At 40.1% G+C, this 18,813-nt stretch overlaps 1 protein-coding gene across 2 annotated transcripts in view; it reads right to left on the reverse strand.

Annotated features, from left to right (window-relative positions):
* Window positions 1-18,813, reverse strand: part of LOC117306911 (leucine-rich repeats and immunoglobulin-like domains protein 3) — an 81,644-nt gene that overhangs the window by 35,731 nt on the left and 27,100 nt on the right. For both annotated transcript variants that reach the window (XM_033791479.1, XM_033791480.1), the window contains one exon: window positions 15,711-15,785. In XM_033791479.1, the coding sequence (XP_033647370.1) occupies window positions 15,711-15,785 (75 nt within the window). The remainder of the gene's footprint in view (window positions 1-15,710; window positions 15,786-18,813) is intronic.

An 18,813-nucleotide genomic window follows, 5' to 3' on the forward strand; every position in this document is an offset into this window, starting at 1 on the left:
TTGTGTCAGGTTCCATGTAAGCCATAATGAGTACTGATTCTACGTGGCTGGTGTGGCCGAGCAGTCTAGTTCAAAGGATCCAAGCACTGGTGTTTTTAGAATGGGGGTTCGTATCCAGGTCATGACATTATAATTAAAACTAAACAAAATAGGGGCTAGACCCATGTCCCTGCCAATATTGGACAACTTAATTTTTTGTTTAAATCTGTAAAAACTGACCAGCTCAAGAACACTAAAAAAGAGATCCTTTGAGGACTTGTGAAAATGATCAGGTACAAATGTAATAGTGCCAACATTTCCATAGCCCGTGCCTTTTCCCTTCCGCTTATGAAATTTGCACTTGATGGTGAGGGGGCCTTGTTTTTCTAGGGTTCCATATGTCTGACTAATGACAGACATGCCTTTCTGAATGCAAGCGAGGTGGGACGATTCGCCCCGGGGTGCACCGACTACACAGAAAAGCAGATTCCGCGACGTACATCTGTTTCAACTGGTTGCCCAAACCAGTTTGCATGTTTGTTCCTTTTCCATAAATTATGCCAACCCATGTTCACGGCATTTGTTGATTTGCATCCGAAAAAAAATTAAGGTTAATTTGCAACTTGTTATTAAGTTTTGAAGACAGATTTTGAAGAGGTCTCATTGAAACCATGCAAGTAACATTGATTTGAAGAGGTAAAAACAGAGGTTGGTACAGTCTCCCCATCTGGGGGCGCTCTGGGCAGCATAGTGATTTCACTCGTACGTCCACATTAATTTCACTACTGAGGTATTCTGAATACACTAAATTTGGGAAAAAACTTACTTGCTCTCAAGATTTAATTCAGTAACTGGAGAATATCAATTTCCGATTCTTGCTCCAGTTCAAAAGAAGTGGGCAAGTGGTGTTTTCACAATCAAATTGAACAGATCTGGGTTGAAAGGAAATCTTGGGGGTATGCGAACCAAAAGTATGGGTTTCCAATTCCAAAGGGACTGGACGGAATAAGGTAATCCAAGATTTAGAAAGAATTCTCAGGACTATGGCCGTTATAATATCAAAAAAGAAAAGAAAAAAAAAAAAGCTGGCACACTGAGTGATTGGCTAGTAGTGACTTGGACGTGGTGCAGTGAAAGGGATAGGCACTATTGACATGTACACGATTTTCCACCAGGAAGTATGCAACTCCTTTACGGCGTCTCAAGAAAACTGATAATGTCAGCGCCGGTAGTAAGGAAGACTTGGGTAGCGACACTGCTTGCACACTTCATGGTGTCGGCTGTCTGAACCTGACGAAGTGGCCCGGTGGATTCATTGAAACATTAGAGGCTTGCCTCATCCGATGGGGCAAACGGTATAATTATGTCAATCATTCCAGTGATAGATCTGGCCACTCCTTTGCGAGGCCTTGTGAGGGCGCTGTTGAGGTGTTTCTGGGTTACTTCCAGGAGCCACAATCTGATATGGAGGCGTGTTTCATTAGGATGCCACAGCCACCTTTTTTCAGAGTTGTCTTTTCAAAACCTCAATAAAAACACCACAGAAAGTGATGACATCTCATTCTACATTCATTTCATGAAGGTAACCCTTTGTCCATGAGTCCCACTAGGCATAGAGAAGGGGCAACTCTATGCACTACCTACCCATGCCTCCTGAAGTGCTCATTTAGAATCACTGAAGATCATTATCAGAAAGTTAAAAACAACTTCAAAAATACATTTCCGTCCAGATGGAGAACACTATCCACAAATACAAATTTCCTTCTCAAAAAGATCTTCGGCAGTTAATCAAATGACAACCAAAATATATCACTACGACTACCGAAACAGTAAAACCGTCTTTAATTAGGAACAAAAAAAGGGAACTTGTCCGAAACCTCGGCTGTGATCTAGGAAGGGGGTATCACATGACATGTCCCTCATCAGTTATTAAATCACGTTACTCTAAAGACCTGAATGAAACTTGGCTAGAAGGAGCGATGGCACATTTATGACCCGTAATTGTCCGGGAGATCAATAGTGCACACTCGAGATAGACAAGCCCGGTCCATTTACGCAGCGTGATGACAAGGAAAATACTTGAGTGAGCCGACCGACTGGCCCTTTCTAAAACCATCTCGGAAAGAGGAGGGCAGGAAAATTTGTGCAAAAAACACACCTCAAAACAAAACAAACTCCATACGAGTCGAGGGAAAGTCGATGCTTACCGTAAAAAAAGCAGAGAAGGGGGTAGGGCACTTTGAGATGTACTATGCAAGAAATTTACAGGAAAAAAAAAAACGATCTTGAATCCAAAATTGCTGATTTGTAATGGTTGGATCATTGTAGATTAAGTTGTATAAGAGTTTCCCGACTCTGAATCTTAAGGAGTGGAGCAGGCTTTGGCGAATGAATTTCGGAAATGAAGGCGCCCAAATCAAGTCAAGTCAGTGCTTATTACAGACAATAAAAACTGACTGGATAATATTATTTGCAAGTTGGTATTTTTGCATGCACTTATGTGGCGTCTAACACACTCAATGTTTAAAGTGTATGTCAGGAGGGCGGACATGTGGAGGCCTACTCATACAGCCAAACACACCCGAATGGTGCGAGGTTTCATTCCTATTCAACCTCTTTTTCCTTTCCTTTTCATCTCATGCAGATGTCCACATAGTGTTTCGGATTAATCAATTCTTTGCAACGCAAAACTGTGATCCAGGGTCTCCCCTCAGAAAATTAGCTGTATTTTGTGACTTGTGTATTTATGCGCCCTGCCCCCGTATAATGACTACCATAATATTCCTGGATGGAACTCCGCAAGGGAACAGCGCAGTGCAGACAGCCCAGTACTTACCGGCTCTGATGATGAGATAAGGGATGGAACACCACTGCACCACAGGGAAATCAAAGCTCGCCCCATTTCAAGAAGGGGGGGGGGGTTAAAGAGATTAAGGTTATTAGTTTATGGGTTGGGGTTATAGCGCATTAGTGTGAAGCCAGTAGTGTGCAATGTAAATTTAGTTCACATGATGTGCATGTGCAATGAGTGTTATGTAGGTCATGGGTGTCCCTATGGAGGTTAATTCCACTGCTTTCTGTTTTCCACCCTTTGTACGATCGCGGAGTGAGGACATATCACAGGTTATTGGTTATACACCATTCCCTCCCCCCTTACATATCGCCAGTAAGAAAGCACTTCAGAGAGTTTCTGCTTTTAGAATTCCAGAGGGGAAACGTGACGGGAAAGATCCCCGGCATGAGTTTCTGCTTATTGTTGATGTGGCAGAATGGTGATGCCATGTACATACAATATTTTAACTTCAACAATGAGCAAAAATGTTTCAACACCTGCATGTGTTCCATTGAGTTACTGAGCAGGATGTCATTATAAGCAACAACATCACACAGTATTTTGGCCGGTAAATAGAGCATTGTTAATTTCTGACTAGTTGGTATGAATTTTCAGCCAAGGAAATTTGAAAAACATACCCAAAGAAAGACACAAACAAAAGAAGTCCAATGACTAGCAGCCAAAGGGCTGTCAACATTTGCTGAAATACAGGGTGTACAATTTGTTCATTTCCAATTAGTGTGGTACACTTTTCAATTGAAAAAGAAAGTAAATGGATGTCAAAGTGGGCTCTTCTAATTCAAATAGAAATTCAAACGACACCTAGATGCCCCTCTTGCTAACACCAATGGTCTGAGTGGTAATGAGAAGCAGCCACGCCCTGTCCATATTAAGCAAGCTTTTGTCCGGGTGCTCCTGGCAGCAGGTTTGGACTGTGTCACCTGCATCATCATCATCTGCTGAGAAACTCTTGACTCTCTGCGCAACTCAGCCACTACGCTCTGACGGGATGAAACACTACACGGCTCCCATGTGTGAACAATTATGCATGTCTAACGCTGGCATTCCGCATAGCTGAGAGAGCGCAATGCAACTTAATCTACGACTTGGAATTAACTGAAATTATAAATGCCGACTGTAGGTAGAGGAGATTTTTGCGTTTACACGTTATGATAGCATTGCTTCTGACTAAATCATAACCATTTCATACATTTTGAACTTCCTAGATCAACTATTGAATGTCCTTTCCGGTTTATTGTAATTGACAATGGTTTGACTGAGACTCTTAAATGTCTTTCATTTGTGAAACTTTTGATAAAATAAGACTTATGGCACTATGACATTGGACTACTTTTGAATTCTTTCGGTACGTTTTTCTTCACCGTAAACCTCAGCTGTGCACTATTACTGCAGGTTGACAATATTGACATTAGAATTATTGGCCAATGGAGTAACCCCTAAAAAAAAAGAGAGAAGACTTCAGAACGACCCAAAGTGCTTATTGATTACCTCAAACTAGGCTTGTGTAAGAAGAGAGTGAGAGTGAGAGAGAGGACCGAGCCAAAAGGAAGGGCGTGCTCATTCTTTGCAGCCAAACTTAGAAACTTACAGATGTTGCGTGCACTTTTCGGCCATCAATCAGCAGAAGATTGGGGCAGGTGACTTAATTGTGTGGAAGGGATTTAAGAGATGCTGGCAGACACCAAATGAGTCACTGGTCAAATGAGATTTCTTTTTTCTTAAGATGTTTTTTTTTTTTTAGTTGATCATTACTAAGGTAAGTGCCTTTAACCTTTTTCCTTTTCTTTTTTTTAATTCTGCATGACATAGTTCACACCCCGAGTAAGTGATCGGTGATCATACAGGATGATGAAACACCCGCCGTCATACATCGATGTGTATCTCTGCAGAATGGTCAGACTGAAAACCACCTTCAATATTTCAATATTCCCAACTTCCCCAAAAAGCCCCCCCACCCACATCCCAACACCCCCCATAAAAAAAAACACTCAAAAACCCAAATAATCCTTCAAATTCCCAACAAGAATAGGTGACCCAAATATTAGCCCTCACAAAAGGAACAAGACCAATCAGACTGAATGACTATAATCATATGACCGCTCCCAGGAGATCCGATTGGCTCACCTGTCCCAGATCGAACAAAACAAAATTCAGCACCTTATCCCCAGTAAATTCCAAATCAGGTTTCTCTAAAACCTGTAACCCAAAACCCCCTCACTGGTAAATCAGCCCTTGTGTAACTAGGCCTTCCTCCCAATCATCAGACAGAACAGAACCCAAACGGAATTGCCAAAAAGAGGGACCCATTTAACTTGCATATTTTTTCCAAAAACTACCACGTAGCTTTGTAACCGAATCCCCTCCAAAGTAACACTGTATCGACCCGACCAGTTTTTTTTTCCTTCTCTCTTTTTCAGTACCTTATAATGGCAGCATATGTTTTCTCTTGGGAAGGTATGAGTCATAGATGAAACTGTATGTGTTAGCACACATTCATCCTACGAGTACAGCAATGGTGCTGAGGACACCGCATTGAGAAAGAAAAAACAAAAAAAAACAACATTTATTTAGCAGACTCCCTTGGTTTTACAAATCGTTGTGAATTTGTATAATTCAGCTTTCCTTTTGAAATTGCATCATTAAACAGGGTTCTGCCCACAGTGGTCAGTGCCGAGAAAACCACCCCAGCAATCAGGACTCCCCAAACATCACTGGAAGAATTTCCTCTGTTTCCGACCACCACACATTTTTGAAACTTTAAAATTACACTTGCAATTTCATTTCAAAGGTTTTCAACCAAAAGTAAAATTGGGAACTTGCGAGTAGAAAAGGTACCCCAAGCCATTTGTTTTGAGCACTTCTTTGATTTGAATCTATTTATATGACTACATGTATGTAACTGAACCATCTCGCAATGGTTTTCAGGGAAATGGTTTTCAGGAAAACGTTTTTCCACCACTTAAGAAATCTTTGGCAGAACCTTGATAAAATAAAACAGACAATTTCCCTCTATCTTGAAAGGGAGCAATTGGAAGCTGTGGTGCATCCGTGGCTCAAACCATGAGTTTTTCATGTTCTTGAAAAAGCCATCGAGTTTGTCTGACTTGAAAGGAGATTTCATTTTGTAAGAATATCTTTGGCAAAAGGGAAATATTGAAAAGCTCAAACTGAATTGAGTGATTACCTCTTTCAGAAAGGAGAACAGTCCATCAAAATTTTATAAAAAACTGGTGGATTTGAATAGCCGCCAACCATCCATTAAGGACATTACCGTGAACATATGGATTAAGGGGTCGGGTGATTAATGTAGTCAACCATGGTGTAGTAATATTCTTGCACTGTCGGCCCGGTACGATATATGTACATTAACGTTCATCCCTGTAGTATGCGCAGCTCGTAAAAGGGGGGCTGTGACTGCGTTGATGTCATTGTATGCATCCAATCCCTGGGATGTAGATGCATGATTAGTATGCATATAGGTCAGGCCAGTTAACTCAAAAAAGAGGGCACACCACGAATCCCTGTGGTGCCCTCTCCATATCCCATCAGCCAATACTGTAGCTGGGAGCATGACTGGGTAGGGTGCTTGATCAATGACGGGCTTGTCACGGCCGCTGACAAGGGCCGACATCGATAGTGACAAACTGGAGGAATCCTTAATCATAGCCTATGCAACATCAACATATCCTCAAGTAGTTCCGAAGGACCTTTTTCTTTTTTCTTTCTTCGGCATGTGGGCATCGGTTTTTTATGAATGGATAATACATTATATACGCGATCAGATCACGTAACCCTGTCCTTTGTAAGATCTCGTGTGTTGTGAAAAGGCTCGTGACTGAACTTGGTGCAGATGGACAGAGTGACACACTTTCTTCCTTCTGAAAGCCACCGTGTTTTACGCAAAAAACCAGCTCCGAGATGATTTGTATGGAGAGAAACAGAACCACGGAAGGAAATTGCTCCTGTTGACCTCAAAATGACATTGGTGCCCCTTATAATATTCCAAGCGACACTCCCTTTTTAGTATTAAAGGGACAAATGCATTGCCTCTGCAAGGGTGAAATTCTAGGCCAGTCCTATGTCTTTCAAATTCTAACAAAGCCTTAAAAAAATAATAAAAACTCTATAATAACAATCAGTGCAGCTTTGAACTAAATGTAACAAAACCTTATCAAGATTAACAACTATCTTGCAAGACTTCAACGAATAATTTCCATGACTTCTACAATTATTTTCCATAAGTACAGGTAAAACCTTAAAAGACACCATTTTCCTGATCCCACCTTTTTACCACTGGGTGCTCTCTTTTCTTTCAAAGAACTTTTAAGAAAGTGTGTATCACCTGACCTTGCTTCACTCCCCCCCCCCCCGCACAATTTTAACACAAAATACTGCCTGCTCTATGCAGATAAGATAAAGCTCGCACTCAAACTTGTTTCAGAAATTACAAGTCACCATAGAGTATAGCGCAACTTAAAAAAAATACCAATGTTCAAACAAAAATAAACATGAACTTTTCATTGGGCAATGAAACTACAAGGGCGGAAACCGAGTAAAATATCGCGTGTATGACAAATACCTACGGGTACACCGCAAGGGCGGAGTCTATAACGTTCACTACATAGACTAATTGCCTGCAAGGAAAGATTTGCAAAACCGCTGTTACTTTGCAGTTTAACTCTTGTGCAAGATTTTACAGTGTACATTGACCTGATCGCAAATACTCGGTACACTCAAGTTAGGCGTGGAAAGCGGTGCATGCTGGTCTAGCTAGTGATCAAGTTTGATCCCTCGCTTGGGCAGCATGTATCTCATTCCACAGTTAACGCTTGCGCAATGGGTACTTTCGAAATGGTCTACTAATTGTGTGTGTGGTTTTTTCGGGGGGGGGGGGGGGGGGGGGGAAATAGGAAAACACAACTAGCTGTCACAAATAACTTACTTACCAATCAAAAGGAACTACATGATGTATAGACCTTATCGCAAATACCAATGCGCACGCGCAGACTGTTGAATGAGGTGCATTGTGGGATATATATGGATCAAATTTGGATACCAGCAAGATCACAATGCACCTAATTCCTAGCTTTACGCGCGCGCCCCGGTATTTGCGAAAAGGTCTATGGCACGAGTGCAAAAAAGGGTTACAGGCTTGATTTTTTCAGTTTTTTCTCTTTTCAACTGTTAGTCAGCATTTTCTTTCACATTCAGGCATAGGGTTCAACGGTTGCTAGCATCACACTTTATAAAAGTCATGCCCAGACAGTCTGAGGAAAACATAGAGGTCACTGCCTCCTTAACCCCTTGGTCATGGTACCCAGCACCCTGGGTACTCAGGTTTAAATATACCCATTATAGACAATCTGATCCAAAAAGGAAGTGCAATGATACCCCAAGTCCCAGACCAATAATGAATTACTAGTAATACACAGGACCATGCTCCTGGATGTCGCTGCACCAAACAGCTTTGCTACACATGTGTGTACGTGTACACCATACCATATTGAGGAGTTATTGCACTAAATACGGCCATCTGGCTCGTATACCCGTTACTCAATTTTCGCGCGACTCTAGCACAAATATTTTTGAACATACGTTTCCGTTCAACAGCTCAGCAGGATGAGGCTGTCGACATAAAACATTCAACCCATGTCTGGAAGATACTTAGTATTCAGTAGGAAATATCAAATTCAGGGAAGGTGTTATTTTCTGCGGAATAGACTGCCAGGAATGAAAACAAAGGCACGTGCACTTTTTAAAGGTTGAACTTCTGTTCCCTTAACACACTTTTAAAGGCAAAGTAGTATACGTTTGGTTTGGTTTTAAGAACTGTTTGATTGTTTTAATCCCCTATGAATGTAAAACCTTGAAAACAAATTAATTTCAAAAGGTGGTAGCGTTTTTGAGATATCAATGAAAATCTGGATCAGTTATGTCTCAAAGCAGGTTAAATAATCCGTCATTGGAAAAATACACAATTTGAGAAATGTTTCATTCATGACATTTGTTTGAATCCCTTTCTCTTAAACCACATTCCTTAGAAGGGATTAGTTCCTCTAAATGTTTTTTTGTCTGTCATTAATTTTTTTTAGTAATTACCAACAGTATGCCAACTTTAATACACATTGTACACTTCTCTTTAAATAAATGGTCTCAAATTCAATGAGCCAACCAAAGTACTGAACAGTAAGTGACAACAAAAATCGCCCTCGTTTTTGATTTAGGACTTAAAATGTTGTTGAAATAAAGAGCAGTCAGGAGGAAGACAATCATAAAGCGTCTCCTCTGACACCAAGAACAGAGGAGTGAAGGGATCGTGATGACAAATTTCAAGGAGCAAGCTTGGTCGCCCCATCCTCCTTGAAGGGAAGCAAGCCCTCAGGTGTCGGTGAGATGTTAAGCCTTATATCAGATCTTAATCCCAAACTGTCCAAGGTGCCAAGGCCTCCGAGGGTCTTCCTGTTATAAGAATAAGTTGGTTATTGGCTACAGAATGCGTGCTAAGGTATTTTGTTATCAGCCGAGAGGGCAGGGTTAACTGTCAGGTGCGACTGATTGACAAACTTGATGTCTGCTGCCTTTCAGGTTTCCTTCTCTTCTACTTTTAACGAGACTTATTTAGACCTATTACGCTGAGTCAGAGTCAGGGTGATTATCATGAATACATGTACATCCCCCCCCCCTCTTTGCAAACTCATCCAAACTGTGTAAATACGAAGTACAGGAAACATTTGAAATGTCATGAGGAAAAGATGGGTACTGAGCCGATAAGAGACACTTTAACAGGCAATTTGTTTTTAAACATCAAGAGATGCAGGGTTGATATTGGATGTTGTACAAAGTGTACAAAGTACGTCTTCTACACAGCTTGTGTTTCTGGTCCCCTTGAAGATGGGGGAGCGCAGTAAGGCCTGTTGCCAGGAATGATTGATACCTAATGCACTCATCATGAGCTGTCAACGAACAAGTGTCCGTTCATCACATGAGTGCAATGAGTCAAAATGTCGGCTCGCAACTCAATCAAAGAGGCTGAGATGCGTCGACTTGTGGGTTTAATAGACAATCATTGCAGTGCGGCCCTTTTGTTTAATGTCCCCCTTTCCATTGAAAAGAATGGAATTGATAGTGAGGCTAGAAGGGTGAATAGTCTGGCCCCTTTGATTGTATGATGGCACATCATGATGACTAGACCGAAAGAGAAAGTCAACTATAAGTGCACTGCAGCACCTTGTAAACCCTTAAAAGATGCTACACAAAATGGTCTCATAACTATTAAAATGTCTTAAAATTGTTTCACTTTGTTCTAACGCCTCGAATTACTTTAATGTAAAACTCCACTACTATTTCTATAATACATGTAGGCCCTACAGGGGAACTTTTTTGTGGGACTTTGAGAATGCTTTGGTCTCTCTCTAGCCTCCACTTTCTCCTTTTTTCATTCCGTTTGGGGGGGGGGGGGCAGCGGTTGAAAAAAGAAGATAGTTTGTAACAAGAGATTTGTGTAAGCTGAGGTGTTCAGGAAAACCCCTGTACAAGGCTATCCTGGATGAATCAGACGGGAAAACATACAGACCTGTATTAGGATGTCAACCACAAAGACTCTCCATTCAAGAGAGTCTAGACTAGTAACTAGGGGACATGAAGGGGGTCCAAGGTTAAACCCCCTACAAGTAGAGACTGGATGCTGCGTAATTCACAAACTTGTCCCCTTAATTATACTCAGGTGCTTCACCCTAAACCCACAACTTACATCAGGTGAAGGTAACTCTTCGATCAATTCCGCCTCTGAAAAAGTGACAGCTGGGATTAACAAAAAAAAAAATCTACCCTGTCCTTGCTTGATCGTCCTCAAAATGGCCGACAGAATGTTCCTGATTTGGGCACACCAGCATCAGGCTTTTATCGGGAAGACACGTACATGCATAGGCACAGGAAAGACTATAGAGAATGTTGGAAGGGCTTAGGGGTCCAGTCTAAATGCCGCTTGAATGTTTCTTATCAGGGCAGACACTGAACGTGTTTATAATTAGGCTTCCCTTCACTATGAAACATAAATGTTGTTGACTCTGACGATCACTGGGGACCCTCTGTAAGGTTTGACTCTTCTGATCGCTATGGAGAAGGATCCAAAGATGTTCTTCCAAATGGAAGACCAAACCTTCAACTCAACTGTGGACATGTACAAGAATAAAGGGTACATGGGTCAAACTTCATAAGCGGCTTCAACGGTTTTCTGCTTAGTATATAGGCCTATGAGGGTGATACCGGTCACAAATGGTACAATTGGTATTGTAATTTTGGCTGGTAACCTAACTCTGATAGGCATAATTTTGCTTTGACAATGCTGCTTGAACATCTACCCATCTACACTTAAACTTAGCACTACACGTAATGCATAAGTATGAGTCATTTCTGAGAGTTCCACTGAGTGTTTACTTTACATGACATCACATTGTATAATTGTCTTGCAGCTCGAATAACAACGAGGGTAAGGTCACTTGCTGTCGTTTGACAATAAGAAATAATAAAAACAATTTAAATGTCAACCATCTCCAAGAACCAAAACGGTATCTCTATGTATGCGACCAATTAGTCCCAATGTACAGTTTGTTGTGAATTTTTGGTCTAATTAATCATTCGTAGATACGCAACCGAATTGTATAAATTTACAAAAGTGAAGACTGGACACATCCAGTATGACCATTTTGAATCTACTTGTGTAAAACCCACTAATCAAGGGCAGTCATGAGTGCATAATAATAATACACACTAATTACTGAACACCCAGGAGTATTTTCACACATACCAACAATTTAGCAGACCATGTTGATAAACAATGACAATTTATTCCATAGGTTTAGGTTTATCTACACCATACACAAAATGTACTGCAAATACCTCATTTATTTATTGTGATTGAGGTCCAATTTCATGGCTCTGCTTACCACAGAATTCTGTGCTTTTTTTTGGTCCATAGAGTCGCACGCTTTACAGGGTGCTGTAAGTGCAGATGGTTTAACACTAGCAGGGCTTAGACATTGCAGTTGTATTATTAAATAAAATACGCACCCTATTCATTGACCTCGACTGACCCTGTGACCTTTGTGATCGTACAATCTGACCAGCCTCATTATGAACAGTCTCCTTACAGGTCTTGAATTTCGGACTTGGAAAGGGCACAGCAATTTTCATCTGGTATAAGTAAATTGCAACTTACAAGGGGCACTTCTACTACATGTATGACATAATGAAATGGTAAATTTGTATTGTATTTTTGCAAAGGCACTACAGCGAAGGCACAGGGCACCACGACAATTGTTGTGTGTGTGCGGTGGGTTAATTGGAGGCCTGTCCTTTCTGTACAGTAGGGCTGAATATCCAAAGTCAAGTCTTCTTCCCAGATGGACTCCACAAATCAAATAATCGCTTTCCCATTCATCTGACAACTGAGGGATTGTGATCAGAGAGGGAGAGAGAGAGAGAGTGGTAAAGTGTTCACCGATGCGAGACAATGGGGGCACAACAATGGACCAACAGGCCGCGAAATGGGAAAATGGGAAATTCATCATTTCACACATCAATTTGAAAGGTGCCATACAGAGCTATACCGCATTGAAGGAGGTGACTGGAACCTTTTTAAGTGATAACATATTTGTGTTATTTACATTGTTTGTACACAGGATCTATGTGGATCAATGTTTGTTTTATTGAGAGAATTCAGTTATGTTACATGTATGATGATCCAATATACAGATAAAATGGACTACAACACAGACATTTTTGTTTTCACCTTAACTGTAGTTTGAAGGGCTGAGATCTTACAGGGTTTTGCCATAGATTGTCTGCCACATTAAAGAGGCTCTTTGTCATGTGCTGTTTATAAGTTAAATTTCAATTTGGGTTTGGAAACAAAAGCATACTTCTTTGCTCTGTTGTCTCAGTCTTACTGGATGACAGGTTAGTCTTGGCTTTTCATTTGGGGGTCATTTTTCATTTTGACACAATGTCACAAAGACTGCCGTTGAAAGTTACTCAAGCTAATGAGCTGGAGTAGATGTCCGTTGCCATATTTATTCTTTTAAATACAGTGTAATGAAATAAGGAAGACCAATATATGAGCAGCTGAATTAAATGCTGTGTTGGAAATCCTATGCACAGACACAAACTCGCTGTAGTATGCGCCTCTGCGATTTTGCTCTAGAAACCCAAAGCACCAGGATGTCCGAGGTTTATCCTCTAAGCCAGATGACCCAAATCATTTACGCTAATTCTACTTTCCCCTCTATGTGTACAGTAGTGGGGGCAAACCGCTCCAATTGCATGTGCTGGCTAAGTCCACGGTCATAAAACAATGGCTTTGGAAAGCTACACACACATACACAACAGGGGGGGGGGATGATGAGACGAAGAAGAGCTAAGCGCGGGAGAGAGTGCACAAGCACGGCCTGAAGCGTGACATTATGTTAATCCACACTATGATTAAAACTGGCTCATCCCATAGAGTTCTGCCTGCCCCCTGGCTGATGGTAGTGCACCGTTCTTGCATATAGAAGGCGCTTTTAATCAGAGCATGGAGTAAATCTGAGTGGTCTTAATCACAAAGTGCAAGTCCTGTCGATGAAATCACTCGATGCAATTCTGGGTCCACCCTTCTCCCCTGCATTCATATTTGAATATTTCCCCCTCAGGATGGGACAGGAGCTCCAATACAAAAAAAAATATAATATAAAAATTAATGCGATGGGGCCTTAATTTACAAAAATATTATAAAATTAATGAGATTTATTTCTTTCACTATGTAATGGGAGGGTCTCAAGAAGATACTTTGACTCAATACCTAAATTTTTAATTTCACTTTAGTTTTCTGTAATATATGTCTTTGTCTTCCTTTTCTTTTTGTTAAGTGCAACAATCGTTTCAATCAAAAAAAAAAAGAAGAGACAAGTACGCTTTGTCCGACGACAGACATAATTTCTCTTGAATATGGACATAAAATTCCCTGCGTGAGATAGCCCATGTTCAGAAAATAAAATTACATTAAATCAGTCTGAATTTAATTCCCACCCACGTACATGTTGTAAAAGACAGGTTAGAAAGACTCAACATAGAAAACAAGTAGCAGATTGGAAGGAGTGTTGACTGTTGTGCTCCGTTCCGCAACAAAATAAAAAAAATAAAGCAAGAGACAGATGCTTAAACCAAAACCATGATAATGTCATCAATAATGGGGAGTCGTCAGTTACCAAGCAAATAAACACATTGCTGGTGATAATAGGGGCAGTAGTAAACAAGAAGGTGTGAAGATGTAAACAATAAATATACAACGATGAGGGGAGTTCAGAGTGGAGAGTTCTGAGTGCTCAAACAAATGAGTTTTCCCGCATTTGATGACATCTCGTTTGCCTTAAAGGGTGTATGTACTTTTTGTAGGACAAAAAACACAATGTCAACAGATTTACACTTAACTTACACAGCTTGAAGATAATGATAGTAGAAAGCGTCCCTGAAAATATTACGTGCTGAGGTGCTGTAGTTTTTGGGAAATGAGTAAAACAATGTCATGAAAATAATTTTGGTCTCATGAGACCAAAATTATTTGAAGCATTTACAAACTTTTTTTCATGACATTGTTTCACTAATTTCTCAAAAACTACAGCACCTCAGTAAGTAATATTTCAAAGGAAGCTTTCCACTATCATTACCTTCAAACCCTGTAAGTTTAATGTAAGTCTATGGACATTTTGGAAAAGTACCCAAATCCGTTAAACTTAAAAGGAGGGTATAGGCCTACCTTTGTTAATTACTCTGAATAATTAACGACCACAAAAACTTACTTGGTAAGAAGCAGTGCAGCTTTTGCTAATGCAGAGATGCCAACATTGATTTTAAAAAAAGAGTAGCATCTCCCAAATGTTTAGGGCGAGCGCAGCTTGGGCTCCCTATACCGATCTTTCTATTACTCTCTACAATGCTAATTAGCTCATTTTCAGGCATTGTTGTGAAATAACAATTACCTGTATGCATCAACAGAACAGCTACAAATGTTTATAGTGGCCAGTGAAAAAAAAATTGAAAAAACCCTGATTTCCCTCATCTTCTGACTATGTTTCAAAAATAAATGTGTCATTAAAAAAGGTGGCCTTACTTAAATGTAACATAAAAAAGGGTGGTCTTCCTTAAATGTTTTTGTTTTAATGATCAGAAACGCCACAACAAGCTATTGGGAGAGAGAAAAAAAAAAAAAAAAAAAAAAAAAAAAAAAAAAAACGTGTCCGGATTTTGGGCAAAAAATACGTGTCCGTATTTTGGGCATTGTCTGGACATCGACGCTACAATTACTGGTAGGAAAACATGGAAACTGTCTAGCTTAGACCTCACAGGCCACTCAGTTGAAGGTATTTTTGTTCAGATGGTCTCCTTTTTTTGTCGCCATTATTTCGTACTTTTTTTGCCAAGCTTCGATGAAGTACATGTACAGCCAGCGTGGGCACAATAATAGTGGATACATGAGGAATGAGGTTACTGTGACACGTTAGCTCACACACAACCTCATTCCCCACGCACGTGTGCACTATTCCCCATCGTGTAATAGAGATCAATGGGTACGATCTTGCAGAAATGCACTAGCGTAAAAAATGCACACTCAGCCGGCCAGCCAGCGGGGGAGGGCACGCAACAATCATTATGTCGAGTACATTGTTCGAGTGAATTCGCCGCTATTATTCAACACTGCGTTCTAAAATTAAAAGTGTTTATTTCTTTTCTGTTACAATTGTTTTGATATTTATTTGAAATGAAATTTTCACAGAATGGTATTAAAACAATCGAGCAGTTCCACAGACAAAAGGTGTTCTTTGCCTGTAATAAAGATACTTACATGAGAAGCCTGGTCAGGTTGCTGATGCTTGGCCACTGAGTTGGGAACTCCGTTATCTGGTTCTTGCTCAAATCCCTGTAGCAAATGAAAACAAATGAGAGAAAGAGAGGGAAGAATAAATCAAAATGGCAGAATTGATGTGTGATGAATAACTTATAAAGCACAATCCCTTTGTTTGGGGGGAGTTTTATTTAATTATTTATTTATTTATTTATTTATTTATTTGTTTTGAGGGGAGAAAGCAACGTCTTTGAAGGTCTATGTTTATAAAAGATAAAAGTATTAATCATTTTAACCAATATTATATAATGATTGAATGATTGATGCTAAATTTGTTAATTTTCACGCTAGATACACATTTTCAATAAATCTTACTTTTTAAAACTGGTTGTGTACACAAAAGACACATTTCAGATCATTGCTTACAGTTTAATATCAAGAGACTCCATATTGTGTTTAGCTAATGTTTAACATTCATGACACATAATTGAATTAGTTTGTGGGGAAATTGGGGGGCATAGAGAAATACAATTATGTTGCAATGCTCTCATTACCATTGACAGTGACTGTGGATACATACAAACATCTGATCTTTTTGTGACAAATCTGGGCGGAATTACGCTGGATCATGGAATTACTTCCATTATTTAAGACATTATTTAAAACATTTAAAGAGTGTCAATGCTAAGAAAAGGACGAGTGAGGAAGTTGATTCAGTGTCTGACCCCAGTACAAACCCAGCCTTTAACCCAACATCTAAAGTTTATCAGAGTTAATTAAACTGGCCATAATACTTTCCACATACAGGCAGCTATTCAAAGTTAATCAATATGGTATCATAAACCAAAAACTATGGATCTTAAACTTTTGTCGGCGGAGCCCCCATATCAACTTAATTTATTTGCACCTGTTCTGCACAAGTGCCCAGGTGGCTACCACACACAAAAAAAGGCAATTCTTTAATTGAGCCATGAGACTACATCCCTGTGATGTGCTGATTCTAGAAACCAAGGTGTTAACCATGAACAAATAATCAGCTAACAATGGAGCCAACACCTAATTACCAAAGCAGTCCCTCTATTAGAGGTTGCCTCATTGTCTCCAATTCAAAAGGATCACCCCATGGTAAAGCATTAGGGTGAAACCTATTCACCCCCGAACAAGATGTTCACACCAATCTTTTATTATCGGTTATTGACTGTATAGATTTTCTTGTTTTTCTGTGCTTGGATTTGAGGGGAGGAGGGTTCTGGGTAGGGGATCAGAGTTTAAAATTGTACACTGGTAAATATCAGAAGGATAAGGGGGTGGGCCACCTGATCAAACAATAAAGAAGTCCCATGTGCCAGATCCCTTAATAGGGTGGGTCCTCATGGATTAGCACGGAGCCTACCTAGGTAAAGTAGAACAACATACAAAGGTGGAAGGTGGCAGAAATGCATTCTTACACGTAGTATACCACCATACCACTGAGACCAATTTCATTGCATTGTTTACCACTGGACAATTTTATCACTGGGTTGGATTTCATTGCAGTTGTTCACCACTTTACAATTTGTCCTACATGTAGCTTATTGCACCAAATAGAAAGGCTAGAAAATGTTGACACTTGTCTCTGGGCTGACACTTTTCAATGGGTTGTATTGCAGTAAGTTCATTTGTCCCATCTAAATTCATCTCTGAAAATACTTCACACTTTACATCCCTTTATGGAGGAATGCCAACCTTGTTAGCAGCGAGCAATTGCTTGGAAGTGTTAAGACAGTGCACCTTTCTAAGTTGTTAAAGGGCCTATAATTAAGTTTGTATTAACAATAATAGCAAAGTCTACGTTGGTACATGAAATGTGCAACTTAAGTCTGCCAAGCCTCCACAAATGTTGTGATAACATTCCACATTTAAGTGTTAAATTGAACGAAAGTATAACTAAACAGAAACCGAGCGATGGCAAAACAAAATTTCAATTGAGTATTAAAAACAATAACAGAAAATCTGTGTTATAACATCAAGAGGATCTATATAAAACCCGAGTCTGTTTATCTAATATCACAGTTGTGTCACCCTTGCTACGAGTAAGTATTAATATTTTATTAAATAAAAATGCCACCGCAGTCGTGAACACCAGCAGGCGAGCGGCCAAAATATTTGCAACATTGCCAAAATGCACATAATGGCACGGCGAAACGACCCAGAAACATGCATAATCCGATTTGGACTGGATAGTTTCTGTCTGATCGCCGTAAAGGGGTTCCGCCAAACTGTAAGGCGGCTCTTCTGTTGTTTTGTTCCTGCCGAGCTTTTTCACACCTGTCATCATGCCAATAGGTTACCCACAATGCCAGTCAAGAAAAAAAAAAATACATGCAGATTTTATGAGATGTGGCTACGCGCCCCATAACTGTCAATTACAACACCTGTGAAGAGTTCTGCTGACCCCATGACGTGGAGAGTCTGATTGATACGGGCAGGTATCATTCCATTTTCATGTTGTCTAATTTGATTTGTGTTCAGAGGGAAATTGAATTTCAGTATTTTTGTTTGACATTAAAAAAAAAAGTGCCGGTCAACTCATAAATTTTCTGCGTAAGTATATGATATGAATATATTTCAAAGGCACTCAGTAGCATTGCAACTGGTTCCCATGTTCTGACGACTACTTTCTTTTACCACATTTCTACTTAAGCCCTTTGTGTGGAGTAAAATCTCTGAGGATTGACCGACTTTCCTGCGAAGGCCCTCGGCTATCGAGCGCTGGATGTTCATACACAATCAGATAAATAGTGGGATTTGAAGGGTCAAATGAACTTTTCCATGGAGTCGACTTCCTTTAAAACCCTCTCAATGGTCACACAATTTTTCTCTTCAGAATTCAAGGTTTTCTTCTCTCTTCACCAAAATGTGAAACACATCATTCAGATTACTATCTGCCTGGCACCGAAATGTTAAAATGACAACTTGATTTATAACCATCGGGCAACGTGTTTAACACCTAGGCTATATTTCTCTATTTTGAGTGAAGAACCTTTTTTTGTTATGATGAAACGACAACACAGAATGAGGCAATTGAGGCATTCCTGAACAGGCTATTCAAACCTACTGGACT

This window comes from Asterias rubens, chromosome 2 (genome assembly GCF_902459465.1).
Source record: "Asterias rubens chromosome 2, eAstRub1.3, whole genome shotgun sequence".
In the NCBI taxonomy this organism is placed as follows: domain Eukaryota; kingdom Metazoa; phylum Echinodermata; class Asteroidea; order Forcipulatida; family Asteriidae; genus Asterias; species Asterias rubens.